Here is a 22524-nt window from a genome sequence, read left to right on the forward strand (position 1 = left end):
ATCTGAACTGTGTCTGAAATTACTGAAGGCCATTGAGCAACTTGTTTTTGCTCAACGTAAGTTCAGACATCTTGTCTAAACATAATAAAATGTAGTATATTACAAAACACTAATTTCTATTCTCAAAAGAAAATGCCTACATTGATGATCTTACAGTAGTTAGGAAGGTTATATAAATATCCAAAGCTTACAAGGTATATATATATATATCTACATATCTATATATATCTATATAGAGACATAAATATAGACATGATATAGACATATATAAACATAGATATGTAGATATATATTTGACTTTAAATACTCATGAGACAATAATCTTGTTTTATTCTTCTATCAGGTTTTCTTCCACTCAAAACTTTTTGCTTTAGTTGTACTCACTTTTATAAATACATAGTTCCTATCTTCATATTTTACCTTTTCCATCTGTATTCCCTTCCTGATCATTATTTCTTCTGTCTTTGATCTTTTCTTAACTTGTATATATTCAATCTTTAATTACTAACTCTCCTTTGGATCAAGAGGTCACAGTGTTATTTATATTAGCAGGATGAGCCTCTATCCATCAACATCCTGAGGAAGCATAGCATGGTAGAGCTGGACGGGATCTCGAGGTATCATTTGGTTGAGCTCTATGCCAGCATGAACAGGTGGCTGACTGTTCTTAATATTTTTCTTTCTTTATTTTTTTAAGATGACCAAAGATTTTGATCATAAATATTCCACCACAGCTTGGTTTAATACAAAATTTTCTTAAGAGCAAATAAAACAATCTTAAAGCAGTTACAGTTGTACCTGTTGGTGGATTAAGACGGAAGAACATTTAGATGTGGAAGGGACCTCAGCATTATTACTTGCTATAAAATATAAAACAATTATTACTTGCTATAAAATATAAAACAATTATTTTGATCACTCTGAGCTTCACCTTCCCCATATTAAGATAATGCTGTCTAACTCAGTTATTTTAAGAGCTCTGAAACCTGAAAAAGAACCATATAAATGTTAAAATGGGAAGCAACACAGTAGATAGTAAAGAACCTGTACTCTGCAAGCATGCTAAGTTTCAAATACCACTGCAACAATTTACTAGCTGTGGAACTTGAAGCACAGTATTAAACCTCCCTGAGTTCAGTTCAGAGAACAACTGCAAAACTTATATGTCTACATCATCTGACTGTTGCTATGGATTATAGGAGTTTAATGCACCACGCATAAGTCCTGGCATTGTGTAGGTCCTTAATAAATGTTAATTCCTTATTCCTTACCAGGTTTCCACATTTCTTCAGTGTGGTTCTGCTCTCCTTCTATTAAATAGTTTGAGGTGCGCATATATACTTTCACAAAAAAATAATTGGAAAATATGTAAACTTTTCTTTCCCCTAAGAGACAATCAGCAATAAGAATTGCTTATTAGCCCTGCTCTGAAAAATGGGAAAAAAATGAGGTAGTTTCCCTTAAAACAAAAAACAAATTCTTCCAAAGAAGAAATAGTTTAGAATAAAAGGTGGAAAATGTCACTAAATTGTGAACTCTGTAAAGGAAAAGAGCAAGTCTTTATTTATCATCATATTTAGGAAGCACTCAAACATCTCTTGGATGTAAAAGTCTGTTGGTGAAATGGCTGATCTTAGAAATGAAGTGTTCAATCAGATTTCATATAGATACAAGGTAACAAAGATAATCTATATATAAAGATTAAACAAATGGGGACAAATTTTTGAAGACTCTTTATATATCTAATTGATTTAGATAAAATACACTGTCCCTTCATAATACAAAAAAAAAAAAAAACCTTATAGAAGTATAATAATGCTTACCTTGTTATGTATAAGAAGAATCCTTAAGTCAGGTTTAAGTATACCATAGCTTATGAGGAGATCTAGGATCTTTTTTATTTCATCTTTACATTTTTTAGCAGTTGAGTAAAACTGCTTTCTTACCGGTAGATTCTTAAACAATCTTAAAGCAGTTACAGTTGTACCTGTTGGTGGATTAAGACGGAAGAACATTTAGATGTGGAAGGGACTTCAGATCATCAAATGCTATCACAGAAGGCCAGTACTCCTCCAATTCTGGAAACCCAAAGAAGATTCAGCTTTGTAAGCTATTCTGACCCTGTGCTAGATTCTACTTTTGGCAACAGGACTGAACAAAGTAGGATCTCTTCTGTGTGGTCTATTCAGGAATAATCTTTATTCCTACCACTGCAGAGAAACATGGGCTCATCAGAATGTAGCATCTTAAGAATTCTACTGGTATTCAAACCACTTGGGAATGATGCTTATTCTGTACTTGAAGGCTATGTAGCATATGTGATAACCTTAATTATGCCAATAAAAATTCTTATCTAAAATATTTAATTGCTTGGTTTAATTTTCCCTCAATTTCTGAACAACAACAAATAAGGCAGGATAATCTAACAAAAAGTATTTTTTAAATTGTGATTTTAAATAAAAAGGTGAATGAAGATATAAAATTATAGTAATTAAATATCAGGTTAATAACAAGCTTTTGTTAAAAAGCAAATGAAATTAGTACCATCTTTGCCTCTAAATTCTTTAACATAACAGTTGTTTTAAAAGTTCTTGTCTGATAATTCAAATACCTGGGTCATCTGTGAATTTGTTTATATCAACTATTTTTTCTCTTGATTATGGATCCTATTTTCCTTTCTTCATGTCTCTCAATGTTCTTATTTTTTCCAGACGTTGTATATGAAAGAACAATAAATATTGAAGTAGGTAATATTCCCCTCCCACCCCCCGAGAAGGCACTTCATTTCTTCCGTCAAGCAGTTAAAGTGAAGACAGGATCTCTTCAATATTATTAGGAATTTATACGGGTTGGAGCTGAGTTGACCCTTTATTTAGTTCCAGTTCACTTTCAGTTTCAAATGTCTTGAGGATAGAAACAGGTCTCTTCCTCTAGCAAGGCTTTGGGACCTATGAACTGCAAGACTTTAAGATCTTTCTCTAGCTCAGTCTCAACTATCTTCATCACTGCTTACCCAGTAAAAGTCTTAATGAGATTTGGCATCTGGGCTGAACTAGTTCTGTGTCTGAGAACCCCATATCCCAATGTGCCATGTCAGCTTGCATGTAGCTATTAAAAGTTCAGCTGGTTTCTCCTAGAGCCATAAAAGTCTACGGCAGGCTTGCTCCTTTGCTTATTATGCCTCCAGACTCAGTTAATGCTCCCAGGGATGCAAGCAGCCACCATTTTTTTCTTGTCTAGGAAGGGGGGCCATCTTTCTTTTGAACTTAATTCACTTAAATTTCTTTGTGACATAGTTCCTCAATGGGTTTTTTTTTTTTTTTTTAATACAGGCTTTTCAAATCATGCGTTTTTTCCCCTCCTTGCAACATAGAGAGCAATGTTTTCTTGAAATCATCTACGTCCATCATTCTTCTCTAGCTGAAAGGTTATACTTCTACCCCTACCAAACTACCATTTTCAAACTCAGATATTCCTTTCTAAAAAAATTTGCTAACTTCCTCTTAGCAGCTGGTGGTTTCTTTTTTACTGTCACCACTTATTTACTCATATGTGTTCTCCACTACCCTATGACAAATATAATGGCATATACCATAGCTATGAACAGTGGGAAGGAAGGCAGGTAGAAATCAGTTGGGAAAAACGTAAATGTGTTTGTGAAAGGAAAAGATATATGTTGATTCTTAAATATAGGTTATGTATCAAAGACCATACATATCTAATGCAAATATATTGATAAATAATTGCTTTAGCTAAAAATATTCTGAGTAAATTGAAAATTACTAATTAAGCCAAGAATCATATGTTTGCATAAAACTTAATGATGAAAAACTTTGCTGATTCCAACTGAAATGCATATTCTTTAAAAAAAAGTACCACATAATACTGGGCCATGGGGAGGCCTTACTATATATACTATTATATTTTACAAGAGAACTGCTTGGCTCTCCAACTTTAGCACATTTTACAAACACCAGAATTAAACTGCAGTCCTATAATCTGTTCCTTGTGATATATTTTTACATGACCCTACGTTATGTCATTTATAAAGGTAGCTATTTATATTCCCAATGTAAAGAGCTATAGTTGCTTGCATATATGAGTTTTCTTTATTTAATGAATAAAAGATGAAAACTCTTTCAATACATGCACAATTACGCATAGCAGGGATCTGCAAAGAACATGATGCTCTGCTCTATTAACAGGATAGGGAAAGGAAATACCCTGATCGGAGTGCTGTAAATATACAACTTTTGATATCTCAGAAATTTCTATAGAAGAAGTACTAGGAGGCGTTAAAATAATTTGTGAGAAGGGTACATCAATTTAGAAAGCTTAATACTGATTATCTAGGATAAAGAGAATAGATGACAGCAAAAAGGTATGACTAAAACAATTTCGTCAGGGTTCTTGATAAAAAAATCTAACGGCTGGAGATTTATTTTCACATTTCATGTTAATTTTTTAAATGTCTTAAAACAGAAGCAAAGAGAAGGTAAGGGTAATTTTAAATGACATACTGTTAAACACATAAATCATTTTAAATGGCTAAATTAATCCATAAAACAAATACCTACCCTTGGAAAACCACAACTAGAATTTCCAGTAAACTATTTTTAGATATTTTAAAATATGCTTTTTAAAAGGGTAACGAATTTTACAATGACTGAAAAAATTTTGTTCTAAGTTGTCCCTGTACCTACAGTTAGACTAGCTACAGGTACCAACCTGTCAGATGAGAAGGGGAGTGACTGATAAGTAGAGATGTTCACACCACAGCAGAAATTAATCTACAAAAACTTTAAATGTACAGGTATTAATTAAGATGATTGAACTGTAGTTTTATCTTACACAGAAAATATTTAAATGGAAGCTGAATGACAGCTGGTAGTGAAATGTGAGTCGTGATTCACTCACTCAAAAACTCTCAGCACTAAGGTAATATGAATATAAAATGCTTTGGTAAGTGTTTGTAGATTTCTATACTACGTCCACCTAGAGCAATTTGAAACTAAGAGCTTAATTTTTTGTTAGTTTCCTAGCCAATCAACTGTATTTGAGGGGAAAAAGTAAGTTGTAAAAGGCATTTACTACTAGTTTAGCAACTACTGACTTTCCAAGTATGTTGTTTCTTAAGGTAAAGGGAATACTGCTAAAGAAAAATAAGGTTCATTTACTGACCGTAGAAATTCCTTTAATGCATACCTGATCTTATTAGAAGTAGAAGACTTATGTGAGCAAGAAAGGAAAAATCAATCAGCAAATGGGCAAAGATCAGAAGTCTATATTTAAGAATTGTTATTTCATAGTTCTCATGGAGATGAATACAGAAAGCATGAGAAGTATGAGTGATGCAAAGCCACTGGCCATCTAGATTAGACTGGATACTACTAAGATAAAAATAAATACATTTAAGTTTTATAAGGTGACTAGATTACTTCAAAGTACTCTACTAGATAGGCACTCGAATATCTCCTAATGGTTTCCTAATTTGAACTCCTAAGAACTGGGGTCAGAGCATTTCTGGAGAGGGACCATATTTTAAAATGCCTGCTCTTCATCCTAACTTTTCATACATAAAAAGAAACAAATCTATTATTTTAAAATAAAATATGTACAACATTATCATGCATCAAATTAAATAGTAATTAGATGAACTCATTTTTATTAACTGAATAAAAGAGAAGAAATGTTGGTATGCTTTCTTAGGAGTTTCTATTAACTCTTTCCTATATGTGGATACAAAAATGTTAAATGTTAACGAATAAAAGTAACAGTAAAGATTATTAAAATAAGAATGAGAGAATTTAGTATCAAGAAACAGGAAAATACATTTCAATGAAGACAGACAAGTCATTTGAAAAAAATAAATCCAACATTAAAACTGGAGGGAAGAAACCACCAAAAAAAATTTAGCACTTTGATATATTACAATGAGGGATCACAAAATTAAAAATAAATTTACAATACAAACTGAAGGAGAAAAAGGGCAAACAACAACAAAAAAACACAAGCGCCATTTCAAATCTAATAATTCTTGTGAACATGACTCAAAAGAAGTCACACATTTAATATTCTCAACTTTAAACACATTATTATCAGAAATTAGCTGTATAAAAAAGATTAAGAGAGATATGTGGATCTCTCAAAACTGAAGAGACTTTTTTCTTTAGAAGTAAATAGTAGAGGAACTTGGAAACATAAGATGTCATTGAAATTTAATAAAATTATTTAAGTGTATAAAACACTAAAAAACCAAATGACAAATAGTAATAATAATATATTTATTTGCTTCAAATAATACAAAAAGGGAGGAAGAGGGTGAGAACAGTAGATGAAACATCCACAATGAGTTAATAATTGTTGAAAACAAGTGACAGGAATACTGTTCTATCTACTTGTGCTTATGTTTGAAGTCTTCCATAAATAAATGTATTTTAAATTATATATTTAATCATAATACCTTGATGGTATGGTTTATTATCGTGGGTACTAAATTAATAATGCTTTAGGCATTTCAATAAAATACTATCTTTCATATATAAAGATGACACTAGTAATCCAGCAAGAGTAAAATAATTGCTCTTACAGTTTTTATAGAGGAATAACTAATCCATGTTGTTGTCCAAAGTCTTTCACACATAGTTCCTCTTGAGAACAACTCTTCAGTATTTAAGAGACAGGTGGCTACAGTACCTGCTGAATATTCTTTTGGATGTTAACTAGCTATTACCAGGTCTAAGCGCAAAGCAATATATTTGAATATAAGAAGTAATAATTTTTTAAATAAACAATTAAGACAGAAAAGCCAAAGAATGCTCCAAAGCCACTCTCTTACCTTGACCAAGATGTGAAGGTTTTTGAGAAATTATGTGGCCACTTCCATCTAAAACATACTGGGTGCTAAAATTATCAGCAGCTGTCCTTGTTGTAATTAAAACCTGAAATTTAAAAAAAAAAACCCTCTAGTAAAATTATGATTTTAGATATTGCAGAGGGCTCATCTCAAATTATATTTAAAATAATTATCATATATTTACTTAAGACTGAAAAGTTTTACTTAATAAATTCTTGACCACTTCTCTTTTAATATTCCTTAATTACACTAACAAGCAAGAAGTCAGTTTATACTTTTTATGTGAAATTACTAATTTTTATTTTGAGTATTTTACTCTAAATTACTTATATATGAATCCATATACCTGAAATGGCTATTTTTATTATATGTATTATATGACTTACATTTATAAAATCAAATACTTTAATTGCATTAGGGGAGTTTGCTTTTCAACAGACATTCTCAAAATGTGTTGGTAAAGTCAAAAATCCTTTTGTAAAGTGATCACTCTCCTCTTTTATATTCTGCATAAAGTTGCACTTCTGTATTTCAGATTCATGATTCAAAAGAATAAAAACGTATAAATCATACACATAGATACGTATGGTTAATTTTTCTTAAACCCAAGCTTTGACTTCACTGTTGAATATAAAATTTTTATTAATTACAAAAGTTTAGCATTAAAATATGTAAGTATAAGAATTTCAGTTAGCATGAACATTTCCTAAGATGTTACAGTCATAGAAATATAAAATTAAGATCTGTATTCTTTTGAGCTACTCTTTACCTCAGCTTTGTTTACCTATTTTGTGAAATTTTTAGGAGAGTATAACAATAGTAAACCATACAACTTGCCAGAAAATACCATAGGTGGGGAGTGGGGATGCAAGGAAAGCAGGGTGGATTCAGAAAAGGGCAGCCTCCTCACACTTCCGGTGAACAATGCTGTCCCAGAATTGGAAGCAATCCTTTTTGGCCATCATTGGACCAAGCAGAGTTGATCTTAAAACAAATCTATATAATTTACAAAGAAGCTGCAAACACTCAGCTCCACTGCTGGAACTCAAGTAGGTCCAGCTGAGTCTATATTTGATGGTTCTGTCACCCTGTCCTAACCATGCACTGATTTATTATAGGCCATACGGCTCAGTGGAACATGTGGGTACCATGCAGGGAATACCAGAGTCACCACGAAAGACTATGGCTTCTTTAGGTCACAGTACTAGTAGAGCCCACTAGATTCTCTCTGAGGGGAACATCCATAAAATCCTTACTAGGGGCACTGCCTCAAGCTGCTGTTTCTGTGATAACTGTTCTTCAATAATCTTAAGTGATTATTTTACTTCTTCCAAAAACGTATACCATGGTTCAAAAGTTGTATAATTAACAATTTTTCCTGATAACTAATCTTAATCTTCCCTGCCATATCACAACTCTACTGTGTCCAATAGTGATTCTGTCTAGTAAAGTTTGTTCAAAATAAAGAGGTCAGATTGCTAGAGATTTTCTTTCTTGTCTCTAATTACTCCATGATTGTCCCTTTAAAAACAATTCTACATCCAACCAACCACTTCTGCAAAATGCCAAGGTCAACTGAATTCTATTTCTATTCTCCAAAGAGCTAGCCACCTGACCTAGAGTTGGTGTCACTGAGCAAACGTAGCCCTGGAACTCTGAGTTCTAGTATTAAGTCTGCCAGTGGCTTGCTAGATGGTCCTGAATAAATGATTACACTATCATCTTTAAGGGGAGGGTGATGATAAGATGAAGATGATGCTAATACTTTTTAAGGTTACATGGGTTTTTGCTTTAACTATGTCAAAGCACTTTACAGTTCTTAACTTGTTCATCCTGTAAAAACATTAGTGAATAGTAAATATACTCTAGCATAGATAAATAAGTTGTACTAAAAAGCAAAATAGGACTTGACTGATCATAATGTAACATTTATTTCAAAGTAAAAAACCAGAACACATTATTTTTCAACACTAAATTTTCTTTAAATTAGAATGTGTAGGATACTATGAAAATTTAGATAGGAAATGCTTTGCAATTCACTGCTAAAGACAGTGAAGAATAAATCGCATAAGCATGTTTCACAAATTCATGAAATGCAGTGTGTTCCTCAGAGGAAGGAATTGTATTTCAAGAGTTCATTTCATCATATGACCCTGTGTCCTGGGCAGGAAACCTTTTTTTGGACCAGGCACAGGTTCAGAATGTGTTAGCAGTCCAGTAGCTTGCATTTGAACCTGCAATAACTCTACCTCAGAAGCATCTCTAATATTACAAATTATTATTGGTGCTTCTTACTGGAGACACTAAGGAATTGTGGCAGTAAATGAATCCACTGGTGTTAATAAAAAAAATAAAGAAATTAATCTAAAAAAATTTTAAAGGAGTTTATTTCAAAGGGAGAAGTTTTAGAAGTTCTTAGAGGACCTTAAAAGTTATATTAGCTTTCAGTAATTATAGTACTATTATAAGTTATATAAAAGCATTTAAACTTTACATATCTTTTATTACTGACTTATTTATTTTGAATTTCAACTTAAGATAAGATAAAAAATAAAAACTTAGGCTATATCCTGGTAATTCATGCAAAAAAATCCTCTCAACAAAAGTTCATTTAAGATAATTATGTTAAAGTTTCATTTTTGTCTGTTTTTGCTGACTTTTGGAAGAATACTTTGGCACTGAAACATGAAAACTAAAGTAAATGGCCTTCATGATTCAGCTGAAATACAGATTTTGTCTGGCTGACTGAAATGTCCTTTTCTTTCTGTGTGTGAGTAGGCATGTTTGCCTGTGCATAGTTATACGATAATATAAGCACTCTAACGTCAGAATTCTCTCCCAGATATTCCACTGTTAAAGACTAGCGACAGAGTTCTATCATTTGTGAGGAGGTTCCATTTGCGAAGCAGGGTATCCCAACTGCTTCAAAAATCCTGTGTTTATTCTAACTGAAGCTCTACACCATGGATCTAAAGCAAGGTTCCCCAATCCTTGGACCATGGACTGGTACCAGTCAGTGTCCTGTTAGGAACCAGGCCACACACAAGGAGGTGAACGGCGGAAGAGTGAAGATTCATCTGTATTTGCAGCTGCTCCCCACCTTAGCTCTATCTCAGATTATCAGGCATTAGATTGATAGGCGCACTGGTTCCTGACGCCAAAGAGGTTGGGGACCGCTGATCTAAAGGACATAGTGCATGAAACTGTGGAGCAAATGTATAAATATAGAATTATATATTTTAAATTTCTCCAGCCAATTTTGATAAGTTTTTCTTTTACAACTAAAATTATTAACATCTTTAAAATAATCTAACAAAAAATAATTCCGACAATTAAAGTTTTGGGAAATAGTCATTTAATATTGTGACAAAATATTACCCCAATTACATATTATCCATCTAATGAGTCTGAGGTGATTTACAGGTGTATGACTTTAAAATTATCTTCACTGGTTAATTTGGCAGATAAAATAACTGAATCATTAATTTTTATTATGTAACTGCAATCTGTATCAAAAATTGTCTGGTGGCATACACATGAAGCAGATAGAGACTACTGAGCAGGACATTTATTGGAGAGTGCTTCTAAGACGATAACCTGTGGGGGCAGAGCAGAAAGGAAAGTGGGCCTGTGCTAGTCACAACAAGGGCCTTGGCTGACCCCAGGGGGGCACTGTGGAGCAAAGATAGCGAGGCAGAGTTGTGAACTGGAAAAGGGCCTTTACAACCCCTCATCAACCAGGTTGCTCTGTTATGACTTAAGGTAATCCTGTTTAGCTGAGGTAAAGGCAATCTCCAGAGGGAGACTCGGCTGTGAGCATGCAGTTGCCAGTAGCTGAGGGAGAGAGTGTTCAGTCCTGATGTGGGGATTTGGGAAGTCCAGGGTTCATTACTATTACTATCGAAGTCCAGGTACAATCAAACCTAAATCATCATAGAAAAATTTGTCTGTGAAAAAATAATACATATTGTAACATTTCATTTAGATCAAGTTCAAAAACAGGTAGAACTAATCTATGTTGATATAGGTCAGAATAGCCATTACCTTTGGGGAGTACTGACTGGGAGAGAGCATCAAAGGACCTTCAGGGGTGCCGACAGTGGTCTATTTCCAGATCTGGATTACACATATGTAAAAATTCATTGTAGGGTGTGTGTATGTCCACACACACAGACACACATATATCTACGTGTGATTCTCCCAAAGATTTACAAGGAAAGAATAATGCTGTTAATATTTTCTAAGATAAACGAGCATCTGACATTGCAATGTGAAAACTGAACATAATTTTTTTAAGTTTATAGTTTCCTATTATTGTGATACTTTGACAATTCTTTTACTGCTTTTGTAATTTTGATGAGCAAAATTATTTTAAATATTTATATTCGAGGCATTCAAATGTCTCAAAAATGAAACGAAAGACAAAATTATACTTAGATTATCAAGTGGGTTAAAGTAATCAAATAGAGAAACAAGACAGTACCACTAGACAAGAACTTACAAAACAGCCACCGAAAATCAGAATTATAGTGAAGATCTGGATAAACCATATGGCTTATGTGCAATATATTTTAAAAGACTAAGTATAGTGCTGCCACCTAGCAGACAAAGCTAATAATGACTAATTTCAGTTCTGACAGGTTATACACATCTTAGAAAATACAGAAATGTCAAAATATGTATTTTTCAACAACACTGCCAAAATAAAGCTTAAATACTATCTGGCAAGTTTGGACAATAGCTAAAAAATATCAAATACTTATGTTCTCAAACAAATATGATTTCTGAACTAACCAATGAGAGCTCAATCAATAGTACTATTAGTGGGAGCTTCAGAGGTTCCCTGGTTAAAATCCCATCCTATTTTAAAAACACTCTTTCTACAAGATCTCAGGGTTACAGGTTCCCATATACAGTCTCTGGGGAGAAAGACAGGCAATGCCCAGTTGTACCCTTGACTCACTCATCCTTAAAATTTATTTGGAGACTCAGGGAAACCTAAATAAAGCAAGTGGTGAGAAAGATAACAGAAGAAAATGGTGTGTTAGTTTTTGGATAGATGTTTTAAGCAGAGTACACTTAAAGAATGATAAAGTCTTTCCTCCTTTAGTGATGTCTGAATACCTGGCTTCTAACAAGTCCTCTGCGCTAAAACACAAAATTGCCCACTTTAAATTCCACCTCCTCCCCCACTCAATTTTTCTTTCTTACTTAGGCATCACCTTATGGAGCCCCAAAGTTAAAGAGTAAATGAATACCTAACTGGGATATGATACACAAAAAATGGAGAAGACCTACACTATGCCAGCATTCTAAGGGCAGGTCAGAGGGAGGACTCAGTAAGCCTGGAGATATATCACTGCCAGGGAGACCAGGCTACTAAGTAAATGCCAAGAGATCAGATGAGGAGACAGAAATGAATCTTGCATCTATGCTACTTTTCAGGAACAAGAAGTATAAAATCCTATCATTTTATTGCACTTGAGCATTCTCACCTAAATAGGGTCTGCCAGCCTAAGCACAAATGAAGGATTACATGGCCACTGGGCAAACTTAAATACTGAAGGAGCCCTCCATAATTACCATGTCACTAACTAGCACACAGATATTATCACTCTATAAAACAGAGCCTACCACACAGAAACAGTATAGTACAAAAAAGCTAGTGCAAAATAATGTGATAAAAAAATAACTGAGATACATTCAAATGAAGAGAACAAGACTGTAGATGGGCTTTGCCACAAACTAGTTATATAAGCTATGGCAGAGGCAATGAAGTATAATTGGTCCAAGAAATCAAGTGTGTCAGACACTGAACTTAGGGGTTTATAGACACTGAAAGCACTTTACCATCAGTCAGAAGAGCAAAGTTCTAGAATCCAATCTGCCTCTACTAACCAGGGCCTATGCCAAATCAATTCACATCTCTAGAGCACAACATAATTACCTGCATTAACTAGAGTGGTATTTCCAGAGTGTGTTCCACAGAACAACAAAAATCACGATATGCTTCTCAATAAAAGGGTTTAATAGTCAAGTAGGTGCAGGGATGTACTTACTATAAACCACCAACCTTAGAGATTCACAATGCACTTTAGTATAGCAAAGGCTCTGAAAAGTGCTTATAGTTATCTATTTAATTTTATTGAATACATTTTTTCCAAGTTAATGGGCCACTAAATCACCTTTTCCTTTTCTAAATATTAACCCTACAAAACACATTTTGATGTTCCTCAAAAAATTAAACAGAATTAACATGGGACCCAGCAATTCCACTTCTGGGTAAATATCCAAAGGAAGTGAAAGCAGCCACAGACATTAGTATACCCATATTCACAGCAGCATTATTCATAATAGCCAAAAGGTGGAAACAAACCAAATGTCCATCGACAGGTGAATGGATAAACAAAACATGGTTTACATATACTGATTATTCAGCCTTAAGAAGGGATGAAATTCAGATACACGTTACAACATGGAAGACATCTGCTAAGTAAAATAAACCAGACACAAAAGGGTAAACATTGTATGACTCCATTTATATTAAGTATATAAGAACAGTCAAATTCATAAAGAGAGTAAGTAAAATAGTGATTACCAGGGATGGGCCAGAAGGAGAATGGGGATTTATTAATGGATACAAAGCTCCAGTTAGGAATGATGAAAAAGTTCTGGAGATGGATGGTGGTGATGGCTGCACAACAATGTGAATGTACATAATACCACTCAATTATACAATTAAAAATGGCAAGACTTTGGTAAGTACGAGAGCATAAAGATGTCTTATAAAATTGCACACCTGAAATTTATATAATGTTATCAATCAAAGTTATCTCAATAAATTTAATCTTAAAAAATGGTTAAAACGGTAAATTTTATTATGTACATTCACCACAATAAAAAAAAATGCTCTTTGCCAAATACTGGCTTAGTTTTTTCTTAACTAATATTCTGTGGTTATAAAATCACTAAAATAGTCAAAATAAATTACCTTACCTCAGCTACACAACAAATTGACCCCAAGGCTTCTCCACGAAAACCATAAGTTGTCAAATTTTCAAGATCTTCATGACTATTTATTTTTGAAGTGTAGTACTTCATTGCCATTACAGGTGCATCAATGGCCTTGATACCTTCACCATTGTCTCGCACCTCAATTTTATCAAATCCATAATTCTCCTATACAAAGTTAAAACATACTTTTAGTATATAAAGACATTAAACTGTCACAACATTTCGAAACATAAGTGAAATAATTTTATCTTTTATTTATCTTTTACAAAACTCTAATCTTAAGGAAGAGTTTAATTTCCTAAGTTTACTAATTCCTAGTTCTTATACATGGGCAAGTTCCTTATTTTCCCAGGACTCAGATTCAACTGTAAAATAAGATCAGTCTGATCTTTAAGGTTCCCTTGAATTGTCTCAGGATCATAGGTATCTATGTTTAAATTTATGTTTAAACTTGACTAAAAACTTTCTTTTAAATTATATATATCTTTATATAATCTCTCAAACAAATAAAACAGAATACCACCACGATCAAAAATAACACCAAGAGTCTAGTGATTATCATTATGCAATTTGGTTTTTAATACTTTCTTGAATGACTTATTGCTTTCATAAGAAATTAAAATACTTACTACGTTGTAACTTTCTAAATTTCCTAGCAAGAAACTGTTGAGCAAATATACCTAATTTGGCAATCTTGGTGAGTTTTTAATCTGAAAACCAAGAAAAAAAAAAATGCCCCTCAATTCATACCTTAGTATTTGCACTCTAATACTAAAAATACACATACATAACAAAAACAAAATCTAAATTCCTATAGTGATCACACTTTCCATAAATATCATATTTTAAATTTGGTAGAAAATTTCTATCATAAGCTTGACTTCACAGTTTTATGTGTATGGTCATAGATGCAAGTTTCAAAGGAGAAAAAAAGTCTTCCTATAATTACGATGACTCTGGTATTTAAAATAACACCACATCTTTTTATTAATCTAAAATTATTTAGTACTGTTTACATCAGTATTTTTTAGATAAAATAGATATACAAGGTGTTGAGAGACACCCAAGAATTCATTCCTCATCTTTTACTCAATCTAAAACTAAGTTATTCTGGAAACAGGTGGTCTGCTTTTTATAGAAAAATCATTAATTACAGAAATGCAAATCTTTCAATATAAATTAGAACTCCAGGCACCTGAGAAAAATGACAAAGACTTATTTAAAAATGTGTAAATATCAACATGTTTATTTTAATTAACTAATTATGAAAACATTTCTAGCAAGGATAGTTATTATCATATGAAACCGTAATACAACAAGCCTTAATACGTAGAGCAATAGAGTTGTTTATTTTAAAACTATGCAAGTAGAGAAAGAGAAACTGATAAATGTCAAAGGATTAAAATACATAACCAGATAAAAATATGTACTTTCATTTACTTTTATAAGAGGACTTCTGCTGCTGGCCTTGTAAAACTATTTTAAAAAACTGTTTTTCTTCCAGAGAACGTTAAGAATAAGATATGTGTCTGCCTAAGATTCTTAAATGAAATACGTCAGATATAATTATCTAATTCTACTTAATTACTATCGATTCTATGCTAAGCAGACTAAACTGAATATATAAAATGTCTAAGAAACATCAGTTGTTTTTCTTTGGGTTTAATAATTTTTTCATGTTTAAAAAGCTTATATTTAAAAACAAAATACAGGTTAATATGGTTTAGAATTGCAGTTCTCAGCATTAACTAGAATTTGTTAGAAATACAAATTTTTGAGCCCCACCTAGAATCTGAATTTCTGGGGCCCAAGTAACTGTTTTAACAAACTCCCTAAATTACTCTGATGCACCTCAACATTGTGAGAACCCCTGGCAGAGAGGGAAGATCTTGAATGGGTTTTACAGTTAGAAAAAACTGAATTTCAATTTCAGCTCTCCTACTTAAGAATTATATGACTTTATGCAAATTCTCAAAAGCTTAATTATTTGTAATGTGGGTATAGTAGTAGCTAATTCACAGTTTTAAAAGGAGTAACTGGGATTATACACACACAAACACAATATATATATTAACATATATATGTGAAAAAAGTGGGTCTCTTTCTTTAAAAGATATTCATATCAGAATTATTTCTAATAATGTAATTCTAGAAATAATGTAAATATCTGACAATTAGGAAATTACGAAAAAAAATGTATTCTTACATTCATTCAAACAAATTTATTCGCCAGTTATGTACCACTTACATATAGGTTAATGTAGCAGGTACTGGCCAGGTATGGTGAATACAGAAATGAAAAAAATACAGACCTTACTTCCATGAGCTAGTGATTTAAAATAGGGAAGGTAGACAGGCAAAACAACTCTAATAAATCATAATGTGTGTCATGTTATATCAATTCAAATGATATAATATATAGCACTTACATTTAAAAATGTGAAAACTATGAAGCAACAAAGGATACAATTTTGAAATAAGATTAGGTAAAAAAATTAAATGCAAATGAGAATATGTAAGTAAGCATATAGCAATAACCAAAGATAAATATTAGTAGAAAATACAAATTAAATTCATGTTTTAGGTAATGGAGTCATAAATAATAAGTTTTTTAAATAATTTCCTTTGGCGTTACTAATGCCATTTCGAACTAATCAACTAATGTTGACTTAAATTAAAATTAATTTTAAAAATTTACTCTTAAACAAGACAAAGCATCCAATGTCCTATGAATAATTTACTGGTACATATAAAGAAAAGAAAGGTAATAGTTGTAAGGAGAAAATATGTGTCTGGCCCTTTTTTGCTTTTAAAGGTATTTGGCTTTTCAGGGACACTCACCAGTTTAACATCTATGCTTGTGGCACCAGCATCCAAGGAGTTTTCAATGAGCTCTTTTACAACGCTGACCACTGAAGTGATTATCTGGGAGCTTGAAAGGAGGCGAACTGTTGCTGCAGGCAACTGTTTCATTCTAGCTTTTAGCAAAGTAGCTAGAAGGCGAAAATAAACTGTTAAACATTCCTGACTAAACAGGACTAATAACAACACCAATAATAATAGCAGTTCACATCTACAGAGGCTCAGTTTAGGCCAATCTCTAATTTATAGTATTAAATCATTTGTTTCTTAAAAATACTCTGTGAAATAGATGCCATTATCATCTCCATTTTATAAGACTACGGCATACAGTAGTTGATGAATTACACTATGACTATTAAAGAAGGATAAGCACAAATCTGCTATGAGTGTAATATGTGACCTGCCTGGCTAAGAATGACCAGGTAGTACTGTCACTTCAAGTATGTGGATGTCAGTCATGTGCCTTAATGGCAGTCTCACTTAAATATTAGTAGTAATCCATTCATTTTGATGAGTTACGATGTCTTTTTCAATTATTGAGCTCTTGGAATTAGGATATCCAGACCCCAGAACTACTGTTAATCTTAATTAGTCAGATTCCAGACATATCAGGTAACTATCCCTCTACACTACTTTGCCTAAAACATCATTCTCATCATGTGGCTCCCCAAAGCCAAAATCTTTGTGCTAGCATTCAGGGTTCACCACATGCCAACCCAATCTGTACATCCAAAATCTCTCTGCCAGAAACTGTTTCAGCTATGAAACCTTTTCAAACAAAGAATAAAAAAAAATTCACATGTAAACTCTATATGTAAAATATGTAGGGAGTGAGGTTTGCATCTGTCTTAAAACCTGTTTTGAGGAAAATAAAAAACACTAGCTTGATAACATGCAATTCCTCTACAGCAGCGGTCCCCAACCCTTTTGGCACCAGAGACTGGTGCTCTTACGAGAATCTAATGCCTGATGATCTGACGTGGAGCTGAGGTAGTGATTGATGTTAGTGCTGGGGAGGGGCTGCAAATACAGATGGAGCTTCACTCCCTTGCTGCCGCTAACCTGCTGTTTCCTAACAGGTCACTGACTAATTCAGCCCAGGAATTGGGGACTCCTGCTGTAAAGAATCAAGATTTTTTTTTGACAAAAAATAGATTGGGGGTGGGGTACATCCTTAATTTACCACAACTAGTTACATGATCACATGATAGTTTGATCCTATGGACTGTAGGTCCAAACAAAAATAAACGAAATAAAAAGGTGTCCTTTTAGCATTCTTTCTCAGGCAACAAAAGACAAGTAGAGTTATGTAAAGACAGAGTCAGTAACTGAGCAAGAAATGAAGCATAGCCACTAAAATAACCACATTGGATTTTAAAAGATATATTTCTGGGAAGGGGCCTCTGGGAAGAGGCCAACATATTCAGTTCTGAGTGGTGTTAACTGGTCACAATTCATAAACATAAAATATTTTCTTTTGTACAAGGCAAAGCTGATTAGCACAGTGAAAAAAATATACCAGACTAGAGTTTTAAAAAACATATTTTATTACATGTAAACTGAAGCAAATCACTTAAATCCCTCTGCAAAATTCATCAACTGTCACTGGTCAGTTGTGAGGATCAAATAAGAAAGCACATATAAAATGTTCTGTAAGTGAAAAAGCTCTATAAAATGTACATTATTTTTATGATGATAGTCAATTATGTAAAGAAATGCTGGTGTGGCAGCCAGATGGGAGGGGGTTTGAGGGTGAGGTGAAAAAGGTGAAGGATTAAGAAGTACATATTCATAGTTACGAAATAGTCACAGGGATGTAAAGCATAGAGAATACAGTCAATATGGTAATAACTGTGTATGGAGCTAGGTGGGTACTAGACTAGTCAAAGGGGAATCACTTTATAAATTATATAAAAGTCTAGTCACTGTGCTGTATACGAAACTAATATGACAACTGTTATTTAAAAATCTTAAAAAGCGGAGGAAAGGTGAAGGGGGAATAAGAGGTTCAAACTCCCAAATATAAAACAAGTCATGGGGATGTAGTGTCCAGCATAGGGAATATAGTCAATAATATTGTGATTGCATTGTACAGTGTCAGATGGTTGCTGGACTTCCCAGGGTGAACACTTCTTTAGGTATATAAATGTTGAATAACTATGCTATATACCTGCTACTATATATTAAATGTTAGCTATATTTTAATAAAAGTCTTTTTTTAAAAAGCTACTAGCAAAAAGTAGTAATAATAATCAAGGATATTGAGTTGTATCACAAATTATAGACTCTCAAAAAATGAAACTATGAATGAATAATTATGTTTGATCATATTTTAAAGGAATGCTTATAATTCAAAAAGTTGTGACTTCAAATTAAGAGATGATAGAAGATATGGTTCACTGAAAACCACCCCAAAGCCAGTGGCTTTTTGTAGAAACTCAACTGTTCTTACACTAGGTCAGGTATTTTCATATGAATAAAGTCACTCTGCAGGTGTGATCAAATTTATAAATTAAAGAAACATATTGGAAAGCTGTCAAAGCATGTAATACTCAGGACCTAATTAGAGGCCTTTGAAAATGTTCAAACTAGATTGACAAGAAATTTAAGTAATATTTCATGTTCTTTCTTAGAAATCTGTTGCTACACCACCAGAAGATAGAAAGAAAAGCCAAAATGCCTTACCACTAAAAAAAAAAAAAAAGGGGAGGAAAGATGTTGGGAATTCTTTTGTAATTTTAATAGTTACCTTCTAATTATATATTTGATTTAGTTTGATGGGTACCCGGTTTTAAGCAGTAGCTGTGAACAAGCTTTCTTGTTGCACTCAAAAGCTGGAGGCAATCCCAGTAAATCAAGAAAACAGTGGACAGTCAGGCTGCTTTATTACCTTAACATTCATACAAATCAGTGCTGTCACAAGCAAAAGACACCCTCTTCACTTTCCCCAAGATTCAGACTGGCCTCAGGTCTAAGGCAAAATTAGTTCACTGTCTAATACCGTAGCCACTTGCCACAGGAACACTTGAAATGTAGCTATGCTAAACTGAGACATGTTAACACACTCTGGATTTCAAACTCAGTATGGAAAAAAATATAAAATCATTATCTTTTACATTGATTACAGGATAAAATTGTATTCTGGATATCCTGGGTTATATAAAACATTATTAAAATTATTTTCACTTTATTTTTTTAACTTTTTAATGTGACTATTAGAAAGTTTAAAATTATATGTGTGGCTTACATTATAGTTCCATTGGACAGTGCTGGAGAGAGAAGTCATTTAAAAAAGCAGACTCTGAAAACACATTACTTTTGGTTTTGTCCTAGCCCCTATACAAGTAGCTATGTAATGCTGAGGAAGTTAAACTCTAAAACTCATCTCATTTATAAAATGGAGATAATAATGGTATTGTATGGTTGCAGTAAGAAATAAACATGATACTCAAAGTGTTTGGCATATATATGCTAAAAGATCCTGGGGTACTTGAACTAAATTGAATTTCTCCAAAGTCCTAAATGAATATTCTCTCCATCATTCTACCCCTACTCTCAAAGTGGGCCTAGCATCAAGTTAAGCTTGCGTTCAAGACTTCTACCTTAGTTTGAGAATCCCAAGGATCTAAGAAAAATACTGATCAATCAATGTTTGATGCACAAACCTAGCCTCACCTGAACCTTCACTCTTTCTGGGCAATCTCCTCACTAATCTCATCACCTCTGTCTCATTCTCTACAGTCCCTCTTCAAAAATTATTCCCTACCCCCTGGCCCAAGACCCTAAGTTCACCCCAATCTTCCTCATTCTTTTAGTTTACTGAAAAACTCAGCCATAGCCTGAACTCTATCTCCATATACACCTTACCTCCTTTACCCGTGTCCTCTGGTTTCTTAAAATGTCTGCACCTCTACCCAAACTCTTTAGTTTCTTAAAATGTTTGCAACTCTTCTTCCCTCAGTCACAGCTCAATGTCACTTCCTCCTAAACTAATACTACACCTCATTTCTTTATCCAGTCTATAGTATATTTTAACTAGCCTCCATATCATCTCTTACCTTACCTGTCTCCTAACCAGACTGTTTTCTGAACTCCAGGGTAGGGTCTTACTTCCAGGTACCTTTTAAATATCATCACTTAGATGACTTGGAGGCACCCTAAATTTAACATGTCCCAAAATGATCTCAGAATCTTCCTCTAATTGTCTTTCTTCCTGTATTTTTTTGAAAATAAAAATAATAGCTCACATAAATAACTTTATATATATTATCCTACTTATTCCTCACAACAACCATATGTATATTATCATTCTTCTATCACAAATGGGATTTAAACACTAATAACTTGTTTAAGATCATACAGCTAGTAAGTGACAAATTCACACATACACACCTTGGCATATTCGACTTCAAAGGCCATGCTCATCCAGTGACATAAGGCAAAATTAGAAACCTTGAAGTCATCCTAGAAACTCTCCTCACTCTCTACATCTTGCCACCCAGTCCTATACTACTATCTAAATATTTCTCAAACTAGTCTTCTCTTTTCTATACCTATAACTACTGCCTCAGTTTAGCCCCTCAACATTTCTCCCCTGATCATTGTAATAACCACCTAATAGATATTTTGCCTCGAATTTCAACCACCTATAGGGTTCTTTCTATAATTTAATCATGCTGTTACATTACTTAAAAATTTTATGATTTCCAAATACTAACCAGGTAAAGTTCAAACTCCTTAACTGGACCTCTATCTTTCTAATCTCATTCCACTATTCTCCAAATGCATACTAATCAGGCATACTAAACATCTTGCCTCTTGCAGTGAGTGAGGTAGCACTCACTCTTCCTCAACTCACAAGGTTCTCTGTCTTTACCAACGACTTCTAACTATCCGTCTAGATTTAGTTAAAGCATCATCAACCCAAGGAAGCATTTATGGGCTCCATCCTCATCCCGAATAAATTAAGCATTCCTTCCTTTGTACTCCCACAGTACTTTTTCCTTATTTCTTATCCAAACTCATCACAGGTTATTCTATCGTTTTTCTGTCCCTTCCTTCTGGTTCAGAGTTCTTTGAGGACAGAGATTTTATATTTAATCTCTTATCTCTAGTATAACCTCTGGAACACAGTAAGCATTCTATATATGTACCAAATGGCATCTTTTTAAAAAGTAGGATTGATAACAAGCTTACAAATTAGAATATTTGAGGATGTCAGGAATCAGTCTTCCATATTTGCTGAGTGGATAATCGAATACTCCTGAAACAGTGCTGATGACCAGGAAAGTCAGTTATGGACAAGTGCACCTAAAAAAGAAGTAGAGAGAGACAGACCAAAGAACTCAAAGACTTTAGGGAAAACATAATGAAATAATTTATTTAAAGAAGATAATAAATCTAACACAACTTTTATGGAGCCAATAGAAATGCAGGATAAACAGTCAACATTCTCTTACACCAATTTTGAAATGCTGAAAGTTATTTTAGCTATATAAATCACAAACTCTTACTGCTAAGTAATGTAATTCGACTTAAAATGACTCCAAACAATTTGACTCCTCCTCTTGGTTCTTAAATAAAATCAATTTTTGGCATCCGCATTTCCTCCGCATGTGCTGGAGTTTATAACTGGCAAACAACTTTAAGTCTTGTACCCAGAAGGATCTGGGGAATTGGCTGCGACAAAGGCCTCAACGTGATTTAGTCCGGAAAGGCCAGACCAGACGCTTAACGGGCCCCGAAGGGCTCGGAGACCGCCCTCCATGTATGCATAGCCGCGGGCCCAGTTT

At 33.5% G+C, this 22524-nt stretch overlaps 1 protein-coding gene across 3 annotated transcripts in view; it reads right to left on the reverse strand.

Annotated features, from left to right (window-relative positions):
• Positions 1-22524, reverse strand: part of PMS1 (PMS1 homolog 1, mismatch repair system component) — a 62200-nt gene that overhangs the window by 39341 nt on the left and 335 nt on the right. For 2 of the 3 annotated variants that reach the window (XM_036236090.1, XM_016147107.2), the window contains exons 2-6: positions 21929-22042; positions 16712-16863; positions 13853-14035; positions 6839-6941; positions 1824-1987 (exon numbers count right to left, since the gene is read on the reverse strand). In XM_036236090.1, the coding sequence (XP_036091983.1) occupies positions 1824-1987; positions 6839-6941; positions 13853-14035; positions 16712-16843 (582 nt within the window). In that variant the 5' untranslated portion in view covers positions 16844-16863; positions 21929-22042. Of the gene's footprint in view, positions 1-1823; positions 1988-6838; positions 6942-10900; positions 10973-13852; positions 14036-16711; positions 16864-21928; positions 22043-22524 lie in introns of those variants that run through there. The other variant, XM_016147190.2, reaches the window with a different exon arrangement.

This window comes from Rousettus aegyptiacus, unplaced genomic scaffold, assembly GCF_014176215.1.
Source record: "Rousettus aegyptiacus isolate mRouAeg1 unplaced genomic scaffold, mRouAeg1.p scaffold_m13_p_2, whole genome shotgun sequence".
Taxonomy (NCBI): domain Eukaryota; kingdom Metazoa; phylum Chordata; class Mammalia; order Chiroptera; family Pteropodidae; genus Rousettus; species Rousettus aegyptiacus.